At 36.9% G+C, this 12,060-nt stretch overlaps 1 protein-coding gene across 1 annotated transcript; it reads right to left on the bottom strand.

Moving 5' to 3' along the window:
* LOC145278278 (uncharacterized) lies at positions 1-801 on the bottom strand. The gene has a single exon (XM_080130571.1). The coding sequence runs from the start codon at positions 799-801 to the stop codon at positions 1-3; it is 801 nt and encodes a 266-aa protein (XP_079986697.1).
* Between the last annotated feature and the right edge of the window lie 11,259 nt (positions 802-12,060).

Genomic DNA, 12,060 nt, shown 5'->3' with positions numbered 1-12,060 from the left:
CTAGTCAGGAGAGATTGGGTGGGGAGGGAAGTCCGGGTCGTACAACACAGCAGCAGGAGAGGAGGATGATCTACATACCTTAGCCCAATGGCCATTTTTTTTACATTTTCTACACTCGGCATTACGCGCAGGACACATCGCCCGTGCATGCCGTGTGTTCCCACAGAAGAAACAAATTCCTTTTTGTAATGTATTTCCTTTTACAGCGGCTAAGGGAGTTTCTTCTGGTTGAACTACGGTAGCTGTTACGCTCGGGTGGTAATCGAAGCTGGCCGTATGCTTCTCCGCTTGTTCTAGGGACCTAGCCACTGTAAATGTCTCTTGTAGCGTCGAGAAAGGTTTTTCAAGTAGGCGCTGACGGATAGACGAAGACGAGATGCCGCTAATGAACGCGTCCCGTATATATTGTTTTTTGTTTTCCTCGGCACTTACCGCTTGAAATTCGCAAGATTTAGCGAATCCTTCCAATTGTTGCATGAACTCGTCGATGGTTTGTGTCGGTTTCTGTTTACTTGTCAGGAGTTGATGTCTGTTAAATACAATGTTTGTTGGTTTCATATAAATAGCGTCTAGCGTTTCTATGGCGCCGTTGTAATCCGTGGCGTCGCTTATAATTTCGAAAATTGTCGCCGAGACAGAATTGATCAAAGCGAAAAGATTTTGCGCATTGTTTTCGATTTGGCCGTTATTTAACGTGCGTAGATAGTATTCGAATGTTAACTTCCAATGTTTGTATATTTTTTCCGAATTCGGAGCAGTTGGTTCTGTGTTAAATCTGTCTGGCCGCAGTAATTTGTCCATTTTTTTTTTTTTTTTTTTTTTTTTTGATTTTAAGCTGATAAAATTTAAATGATAAAAGAAGAATGAATAAGAATGCCTTTCGTAAAGGTTTTATCAGCTTAAAATATATACACGTGTTTGGCAAAATCAATATGGCGGAATCCTTAGTTCCGGCCAAGGGGAATAACTATGATTCATTTCCTGAAGAGTTTTTTTTTTTTTACATAGGCATCACCACATTATCAAGGCCAAGAGGCCACTCAAGGATAAGGGTTAAAGAGTGTACAGTAGAAATTGGACAATATAGTAATCATTAGTAATGAAAATTTGGTAAATTTGATAACTTATATGGAATGGCTCATCAAGAACTTATTTACGTTAGACTTGAACACAACCATATTGTAGTCAGCCGGAAAGCAGGAAAACGGAAGACAATTCCACAGGCGTGCAGTTCTAAGAAAGAAGCTTTGTTCATGGAATCTACGTTTAGGTTTAGGCACAGATAAAGAGTGGAGGGAATTATTGATAGTGTTTACAGCTAGACGAGTGTTTCTTGTGAAAGTTTGGCGAGGGGGGACCATAGATTGAAGCTCAGTCGAACACTTTCCATGAAAATAGCGATACATCAGAGACAAACTCACAACATCTCTTCTGTGAGATAGAGGTTGCAAGGAGGAGAAAAGGACATCTCCTACGAGTCTACGAAGTCTATTTTGAACTCTATCAAGGCAGGACAAGTCCTTTCTAGCAGCTCCTGCCCAGATGTGGCAACAGTATTCCATCCTTGGACGTACCTGGCTCTTATATAGATAGAGAATAGAATCAGCAGTGAGATATTTACCGGATCGCTAGAAAGATCCCACCATTTTTCCAGCGGCCTTGGCAACAGATTTGATGTACGTGTTCCATTTAAGATCAGGAGTAATGGTCAAGCCCAGAAGCTTGTCAAAACTTGAGGCCTCCTGAAGACGAGAGCCATTCATTTCAATTGATGCCAGATGTGGATCAGAATGTTGATGATGTAAAGAGATAAGCTTGGTTTTAGATGCATTAAAAGTAACTAGCCACTCCTTTCCCCATTGTACTACGTGCTCAAGATCAGAGGAGAGAAAATTGGAGAGAACTTAGTCGTTTACTGTCTTAGATGTGCTACCATAAATGGTAGTGTCGTCAGCATAAATGTCTACAAATGATGTAAGGATGTGATTTGGAAGATCATTAATGTAGATCAGGAAAAGAGTTGGGCTCAGGATGGACCCCTGAGGGACACCGGCATTAATACTGTGAGCTTCTGATTTTTGCCCCTCAACTACTACTCTTATGAACCTATCAGAAAGAAATGATTTAATAATTGAGAAGACTTTTCCAGCTATACCATAGCTAGCAATCTTATGAAGTAAACCTTTATGCCATACCCTATCAAAGGCTTTAGATATGTCAAGAGCAATTGCCCTAGAAAGATTGCCACCGTCGAGAGATTTGCTAATCCTATGCTATATAACTGTAAGCACATCTGCTGTAGATCTAGCAGAACGGAAACCATATTGAGTGTCACTAAGAAGGTTATTTTTGTTGAGATCGTTGATTACTTCTGTATTTAACGCAGAGTTACAGTAATTTATTATAACATCATGTGTATTTTAAAGCGATATCAAAACAATTAAAAATTACAACTTTTTCAATGAAAGATTTAAAAACAATTTTGTAATTTGATTTTTTGGAATTAAATTCTACATTCGGAAATAACCGGAATTAGGCGCTGTTTTACCATTTGTCATTGTGCATGGGAGACAACTCTTGTTTACTAAAAGATTCATTCAGTTTTTTTATCTCATAATTTAGGACGCTCGATGCAGTGTTGCAGTGATATTTTAATTTTTCTTTTTTAATCAAAACATTAAAAAAGAAAGCTGTGACAATTTTTTTTTTTATGTAACAAAGATGATAACATTAATAATACAAAATGTAGTTTTTACGTGACTATTAAGAGAATCGTTTTGTTTTCATATAATAATTTACAACACAAAAACCAACGAACCATTGATATTTTCATTAGATGAAACATTTGGGTTTGTTTTACTGTACACATAGATTCAAAAAAGTTGTCACAAAACAAATATAGAACAAATAAGTTATCAAAAGCAAGATAAGTTACTTTTCTACCCAACTGGATATGTTTTTAGTGTTTATATTTAATGTAACATGTTTATTCAGCTCGAAAAACATACAGTGTTTACTGATGTATTGGAAAATTCAAAATGGCGGCCGACTCTTTCTCGGAGACGGTAAGCTTGGGAAAAGGAGTTATAAATAAAAAAAAACAGTCAAAATACTGTTAAAAACCCGCCGAATATATGTCAGCCTATGTCACGGTAACATATATTGAGTGAGTTTCTAACAGTATTTTGTCTGGTTTTTTATTCATAACTCATTTTCCCAAACTTACCGCCTCAAAGAGAGAGTCGACTGCCATTTAAAATTTTTCAATACATCGGTAAACACTGTGTTTTTCAAGCTGAATAAACATGTTACATTAAATATAAACACTAAAAACATATCCAGTTAGGTAGAAAAATAACTTATCTTGCCTTTGATGACATTTATTTGTTTTGTGACAACTTTTTCGAATCTATGTGTACAGTAAAACAAATCCAAACATTTAAAAAAAAAGAAGCTGTGGCAACTTTTTTTGACATTTTTTTTTTTTTTTACTACTTTTTAAAAAAATTAAACTGCATTTCAAAATCAAAAACTGTAATAACAACATAATATTTCTAAAATGCATCAATTAAAGAAACGCATCGGTTTTTCCGGTGAAAAAAAAAAATGAGGATGAGATGGAAAATTATGAAGATCTAAGAAGAAAATATAATTGGACATTTATTTCTGGTTTGAAACTCAGGAGTTTCTCACCAACTCGAACCCACATTATAATTTAATGAAAATAGAAAGTGGATCTCGGGTTTAACTTCGGCAGCCTCGTAACTCTTGCTTTCCTTATTTTATCCTTTAGTCCTCACATTCGATGAGCGATGTTTCTGACAAAGAGGAAAGAATTGCTGCTTTCTGGGTCAGAATCTATTTCATCTAACACTTATTGTTAGCAAGTTTTTGACCTTGAAGTGGTATTTATTTTTAGCTCCTTATATGACATGGCTTCCTCCATGCCTTGACTTGGTCGATTTTCATTAAAAAAAAAAAAAAAAAAAGCAAAAACTGTAACTATTTTGATGATTCAATTCTTTCATTTTTTATTGTAAATATACGTACTTTAATAAAATCACAAAATGTCATTTGTTTTCTTGAAAACTAAAACACAAAACATTTGCTAAAACAAATAAAACTATTCTTTGTAGAAAGATACTTCAGCAACTGCGGATTTTTTTTTGGGGGGGGAGGGATTTCACTTCTTAAATCTGTTCAAGAATTTAGTTGTTTTTTTGTTTTTTGTTTTTACTCCAATTGAAACAACAGTTAACATTGTTTTCATGGTCAGTACCTCCAAAGAAAATGCAAAATTTATCATTGCCATGGCACATAATAAAAAAAAACCTGCATTTTCCTGATGAAGATTCTGTTATGAATCGAAATAACGAATTTGATTTTAATAAATAAATATGTTTATTTATTGAAATGGAGATTCTACACTTGTCCGGCATTTAAACCGTTAAATTTTTTAATTTTGTGTTTATATAATTTTTTTTCTTACTAATGTTACGTTCTCGTGATGTCAAAAAAAAAAAAAAAAAAAGAGTGAAAAGAAAACAGAGAATGGAGTTAAAAAGAAAATAAAATTTATTGAAAATAAAAGTAAAAGTAACAAAATATATTTTACAGTAAACTATTATGATCTAAGGGAAATAAATAAAGGTTTTTGTTTTAGCAATTACTATAAGTTAAAAATATTTAAATAACATTCACAGATATATTTACTTTGGTCATTATCAAAATTCAGGAAAATCTGTATTTACCAAGATGTTGTCCGTTGTGGTTTGTTTGAAGAGTGGTTTTATTTAGCTTGACGTTCAGTATGTTTATTTATGACCAAGGATTATTTCGGTTCTCGTTAGTGGCAGGAGTTGATTGATTTCAGCAACAAGGTCGCCCCAAGTTTGCATCCCTTTCATTTGGTGTACAAATCAATAATTGGTTTTACAAACGCATATTTTTTAAATTTTTTTTTTACATGGAGGTCACGACTTATCAAGGCCCGGAAGCCACTTGGGGATAAGGGTTATTGTGTGTAGAGTAATCAATGGAATAGTATCGTAATAATCGTTAGTATTGGAGATTTGATAAAGTGTCTTACTTAAGAGGGTGATTCATCAGGAATTTATTTATATTGGACTTAAAGACATCCAAGTTGTAGTCAGGTGAGAAACAGAGAAACAGAAGAGAGTTCCACAGGCGTGCACTTCGAAGAAAGAAGCTTTGTCCATGGAATCTACGTTTTGATTTAGGCACAGATAAAGAGTGGGGAAAATTACTGACAGTGGTTTCAGCTAGACGGATGTTTTTTGTGAAAGGTTGGTGAAGGGGGACCAGAGATTGGAGCTCGGACAAGCACTTGCCATTGAAATAATGATAAAACAAAGACAGGCTTGCAACATCTCTTCTGTGGGAGAGAGGTTACAGGGAAGAGAAAAGGGCATCCCCCACTAAGTCATGACGTCCATTTTGTACTCTGTCAAGGCAGGATAGGCTGTTTTTAGCGAATCCAGCCCAGATGTGGCAGCAGTATTCTATCCTTAGACGTACTTGGCTTTTATACAGATAGAGAATTGCATCAGTAGTAAGATATCTTCTGGAGCGGTAGAACGATCCCACCATTTTCCCAGCGACCTGGGCAACAGACTTGATGTATGTGTTCCATTTCAGATCAGGGGTAAAGGTCAAACCCAGAAGCTTGTCAAAACATGGAGCCTCCCCAAGACAAGAGCCATTCATTTCAATTGATGCTAGATGGGGATCAGAGCGTTAATGATGTAAAGATAGGAGCTTGGTTTTAGATGCACTTCTTCTCCCATGGCCACCTCTTCCCCCACTGTACCACACGCTCAAGATCAGAGGAGAGAGAATCAGAGAGAACCTTGTCATTTACAGCCTTTGATGCGTTGCCATAGATGGTCGTGTCATCAGCATAGATGTCAACGAATGATTTAAGTATGTGTTTAGGGAGATCATTGATGTAGATCAGGAAGAGAGTTGGACCCAGGATGGACCCCTGAGGGACTCCAACATTAATACTGTGGGCCTTTGATTTCTGCCCATCAAACACTACTCATATGAGTCTATCAGAGAGAAATGATTTAATAATTGAGAAAACATTTCCAGTTATACCGCATATACCATTCACTGGACAAAGCGGGAGAGGGCAGAGCGGTAGCTCTAGATATATCTAAGGCTTTTGACAGGGTATGGCATGAGGGTCTCCTCAGGAAGATTAGATCTTACGGTATCACTGGTAGAATACTTAACATAATTAAATCCTTCTTAGATAAGAGAAAAATCCAGGTTGTCCTCGACGGTCGTACGTCTAAACAATATAATATAAATGCGGGAGTGCCCCAGGGATCTATCCTTGGTCCTCTGCTGTTCCTGATATTCATAAATGACCTCCCCGACAAAATTGCCTCTGAGATGGGTATATATGCTGATGACACCACACTCTATGGCAGGCACGACAGGAAAACAAATGAACATATATCTAAAGTAATGGCAGAAACACTAGAGGATGACCTCAAATCAGTAGTGGAATGGGGACAAAAATGGATGGTAACGTTCAATGCCACCAAGACAAAACTGGTTTCATTCAATAATTACAAGAAACCTTCTCTACCACCTATAGCAATGGCCAACAACTCTTTAGCTGAGAGTACGTCTTTCAAGCTCCTTGGCCTAACGTTCACAGGAAACATGAGCTGGAACAATTACATCGAGGGCATTGCCAGGGCCGCTGCGAGGAAGGTGGGCTCTCTCTACCGTGCTAGAAAACTTCTAACACCCGAAAGTATCCTGTACCTCTATAAGGCCACTATTCGCCCATGTATGGAGTATTGCTGTCACATTTGGGCCGGTGCATCGGCTACTACTCCCTCGCTCCTTGACAGGGTTCAAAAGAAAGTCGCAAATCTGATAGGCCCTAAACTGGCATCAAAACTTCAGCCTCTGTCCCATCGTCGAAACGTTGCATCCCTCTGCCTGTTCTACAAGTATTATAATGGTGAATGCTCTGAAGAACTGCAAGCACTTGTGCCCCCACGACGTGAACACCCTCAACAGACCCGACAAGCTACAAAATCCCACCCCCACACTGTAGAGATCCCTAGATGTAAAAGATCTTTCTACTCCAGTAGTTTCTTCCCCAGAACTGCTAGACTTTGGAATTCCATTCCAGGTCACTGCTTCCCTAACTGTACTGACATGCATAAGTTCAAGTGCAACGTGAACCAACATCTCGCTGCCCTAATCCCTACATAGTACCCCAGTAGATGTTTCCCCTGATAGTAGCCCCCTACATTAAAGTGGCAATGTGCCTTGTTTGGGGTGAAAATGTAATTAAAAAAAAAAAAAAAATACCCTATCGAAGGCCTTTGATATGTCAAGAGCAATTGCCCTAGAAAGGAAGCCTTGAGAGATTCACTAATCCATATATCTCATAAGATATAAACGTTAGCACATCTGCTGTATATCTAACAGGACGGAAACCATATTGCATGTCACTAAAATATACTTTTATTTATAGTAATTGCTGGAGAATGTTTCAGAATCAAGAATATAGAACACTTAGTTTTTTTTTGGAACTACTGGAACCAATGAAAGAATACTTTTTTCATTATATTTTAAAAGTCTCTAGAAATGCTTAAAGGATATTTTCATTTTCTAATATTAAAGTAATATTATTTACGTTATCTTACATATTTTAATTTATATATTATTAATATTTGTTTTTGTATTATATTTTATATTTCATTTTATTATATAATATTTCAAGTATTATTATTTTATTATAATATTTAATTATATTAATGAATATTTTCATTATATATTATATTTATTAATTATTATGTTTGGTTAATTATGTTATTTTGTGTAAGAAATTGTAATTTCTTCATATTTTAAGAGGAAAAAATGTCCTCATATAACACTAAGAATAAATTGTAAATTATTTAAGACTTCTACCCAGTTATGGCTGATGGAATTCCGTGGATTAAATAAAAGGTTCTGTTCGAAATGAGAACAGTAGTTTGAAGAATCCAAATAATATGAATAATCAACCCTTATCTCAAAAATTCAGAAATGTAGCATTCGAAGGTGAAACAAATATTCAGGATTATCATGACAATTGACCCTCACCAATTATCAAAGCATGTAGTTGTTTTCTGAAATCTGTTCTCATCTTCAATGTTATTTTCGTTTCTTCAGGTGTATTTTGTCACACTCAAAAATCTTTCTGTCAAACTTTGGAATCTGCATGGAATTTCGAATCAAACCCTTTATTTTAATTCACAGGGGTAGTTTGATCTTGTTCCATCAGCCATGTACAGATAGATGTTCTAACCCTTGGGCTACGATGGTATTTTTACACACATTGCCTACGATGGGTGTGAATTTTTTCACATCACATAAAATCAAGTCCAGGGTCTTTGAAAAAAAATTTTTTTTTATCAAAAAAACAATACAAACATTCAAACATGAGTTTCAATCATGTATTTCATTCATTGATTAATGCAGTTAGGGCAAAGAAGAATTCCATAATCCTTGAAGACAACCATTGTTGCAGTTGTTTGTAATAGTAAAAACTGGTAGTAAAAAGTGGTAGTAGGCAGGCAGGCTCGAACCCATGATGCAAAAGTGGAAAAGAAAGTGAAAGAAAACCTGACATCTTACCGCTACTCCATGACGCGACCGGAAGTTTGGAATGTTAAAATTAGGCAAAGTCGATCCAACCGACACAATGACTTGCAAAAATGGCTTGCAAAAAATCGACTCCTCCTTGTAGAAAACTGCCCAGTTGAGGGCGAAGGAATTAATGTTTTTGGCCAATTTTTCGATATTTGCCATTCGAGATGTTGAGCTTGAAAATGATATCGATCTCGTGAAAATCCATCATCTCTGTCAAAAGTGTTAGACAGTAATACAAACATACATACATATATTTAAACAGACAGGTGAGATTTATATTATAGAAGGTTCCCATAGTGTGACCCAATGAGAACCGGGCGATGCCGAGTGACCTTGCTAGTCGACACGAATTCAGAGGAATTCGCACGGCTGAATTCTAATGATGTTGATGATGATTGTGTTGATGTTGTTTAAACAGAAATGTCTATGGGATTTTGTCAGAAAGAGAAAAAGCAAATATTAATTGTTTTTATCTCATTGTTGTTATATATCTGTTAACATGAAGGGTTGTTTTGAAAACCCCTGTTGATAGGTTTGAAGAAATCCAGAGATTCTTGGCTGACAGCTTAGAATGGGGGTCTAGAGTAGGGGTCACCGCCAGGCATTGTTCGACCTGGGGTGACTAATCACGCCTAATTGGTAATAAGTAAAAATCTCAGTGCAGGTGGGGGTTGAGGTTTGGTAGAGATAAGCTCTAAGAGAAAGAAAGAAAGAAAGGTGTTTGTAACCACTCTCTTAAGGAGAGGTGGGGGAAAGGGGGTTGGATTTAGAAAAAGGATTTCTAAATGCAGAAGAGTCGTAGCCAGCAAACCGAGCGGCTGGGCTTGTCCAGCGCTCCCGATTTGGGGAGCCCTTCAGGGCCTGAGGTTATGATGGGAACTAGCCTGTGTTAATGGGAACTCTGTGACTTTACTGGTCTGGTCTTACATCATTTCACTGCTATAGTCAGTCGCCTCAAATGAGACAGCAGTTGTTATGAAGTAATGGAAGCAATAAATAGTTTGTTACTGTTATAACCCGAAGTTCTGTTTGTTTGTGGTGAGGACTTTTGATTTTGCAGCAAGCCGCAAGGACCAGCGGAATGATTGATGTACCCGGAGACTCCCTACACATGGAAGAAAGACGATTCGATCGAGAGGAAAAGCGCCCCTCCATGAAAACACAGTGGGTAAGGACAATCAACAAGCCAACTTGTAACGAGACACGGTACGATCGAAGAACACCTGCCACATCGGTAACGTTATAAATGGTGCCAGATTGGTACATCGTTATAATAGTAGTTGATTGTAACCCAACATATGCTCTGCTTCTTTGAGACGTTTTGCTTTCCACCGTTCTTCTCTGTCTATAATTTTTACTTCATCCCATAAAAAAAGATTGTTTCTTTTTTCCTTCCATATATGGTCAGCCATACCCAACTTTAGTGGGCAACATATCTCACCTTTGTATAGTTTTCCACATTTACATGGGACCTCATATACACAGTTATTAGTCATTTTTTCTATCGGGGCTCTCACAAGCTGTTTTTGGAGAGTTGAGTCGCTCTTGAATACTGTCCTGATGTCATATGGATTACATATTCTTTGAATATTTTTCCAACCGTTCATATATGGTAGACACACTGTGATGTATTTTTGGGTGGTGTCCTTTGGTGTTTGCTTCAGATTTCTTGGAACTGATATACTCTCTGGATAGTTGTTTCGGCCGAGGGTTTCTCTTAAACTGTCCATCTCCTCCTGATATGCATTGCTGTTACTACATATTGCTTTTCCTCAGTATTGTAGGCAATGGATAGTTTCTTTCTTTACATTATATAGATGGTGGGAGTTAAAGTTCAAGTACTGTCCAGTGAAAGTTGGCTCTTGGTATACATGACATAAACCTCTGACCAGTGATAGCTATCAGTAGGGCTATGAACACTTTTTCAAGCACTATGGATAATAATCAGGGTAAGTTTATGAAATGCAAAAATTCTCAATGGTAGTTTAACTATTGAACTTCATAATTTTTCCAGTTTGAAGACAATCATATTATCATTACTATTTTAACGAACTAAAATTAACAAATATTTTTTGAGCATCTACATCATAACTCAGGTCATAAAGGGTTAATATTTGAACATCTTCCTGATGGGGTCAGAGTATGAATGTGTCATCCACATATCATAGCAACATTATTGACTTTAGTGGTGTTGATCCTATCGCCATTTCCTCAAAGTATTCTATGTATGAATTCTTGATGTACAATAGACATTTGCATGTTTAGGGTGATTATATTTATCAGGAATGGACTACATGCTGAACCTCGGGTGCTGACAATAAAATGCCATCTTTACGACTCTTAGGAAGGCTGTACAGGTGTGATAGCTTGTTATAATGTAGTATTTTGCAGCTGGTATTAGGTCCTTGTTCTTACTGAGGATCTATAACAACTTCCTTTCATTTTTCATAGTTAAATTCTTTTTCACTTTACAGTAGCGACCATATCCTATTAAATCTGCCAATTTCTTGGAATATTCTGCTCTATCCATTAACACTGTAGAATTGCCTTTGTCTGCTGGTAGTATTATGATATCATTGCTGCGTAGTGACTTGATAGCCAATACTTCTTCCTTTGAGAGGTTCGGCTTTGAATTCTCAAGTGCTTGTCTCACTCCCCACCTTAATTCATCTTGTGCCTTGGGTCTATTATTCAAGGCTGCCTTCTCTCTTTGATCTATCATATCTACGTATGGAATCCGCTTGATGGTTGTGGCAAAGTTGAGACCTTTGTTTAGCACTGATTCCTCAGAGGGAGTTAGCTGATGTTTACTTTGGTTGACAATGGATCTTATTAGTGAATGGCAGACATGGGGTCTTATGTCCTTAGATTTTAGATTTTTGTTCTTAAATTCTTTCTTATGATATATATAGGGTGACCCCCCAAAAAAAACAAAAAAACAAAAACTAAATGGAAGCCATCTAGAACATATGCTGTAGAACGGAGAAAAAAAGGCCAAAGACGCTAGTGTTTTGATGTGATGTTTTGAATATAATAGACTAGTTATGACCAAAGTTTCATTTCATTTGGACAAAAACACTAAGAAACAGGGCCTAATTAGAGTTGGGGCCCGTTTTTTTTTGGGGGGGGGGTCACCCTGTATACACGTATTCTTCAATGTGGATTTTGTCATCAGTCCGTGATATACTTTTCAGAAAGTGGATGAGGTCATTTGAGATTTTGGTCTATAATTGATGCTTATTACAACGGATGTTGTGGATTCTGCCTCAGGCGCGCACATACCTTTCTCATTCTGTGATTTTTTGTGTTTGCCTAAAGCTGACTGGTAGTTTCAACGTTAAGCCTGGTAACACGAACTTAACTCATGGCATTGGC

The sequence above is a fragment of the Euprymna scolopes genome, chromosome 6 (genome assembly GCF_053919585.1).
Source record: "Euprymna scolopes isolate OS-2025 chromosome 6, ASM5391958v1, whole genome shotgun sequence".
Classification (NCBI taxonomy): domain Eukaryota; kingdom Metazoa; phylum Mollusca; class Cephalopoda; order Sepiida; family Sepiolidae; genus Euprymna; species Euprymna scolopes.
The sequence above is the reverse complement of the archived record's forward strand: the minus strand, read 5'-3'. Positions and strand labels throughout refer to the sequence as shown.

Bases quoted from the DNA above. Each gene is read 5' to 3' on its own strand.
- LOC145278278 (XM_080130571.1), bottom strand. From the start codon at position 801: ATGGACAAATTACTGCGGCCAGACAGATTTAACACAGAACCAACTGCT.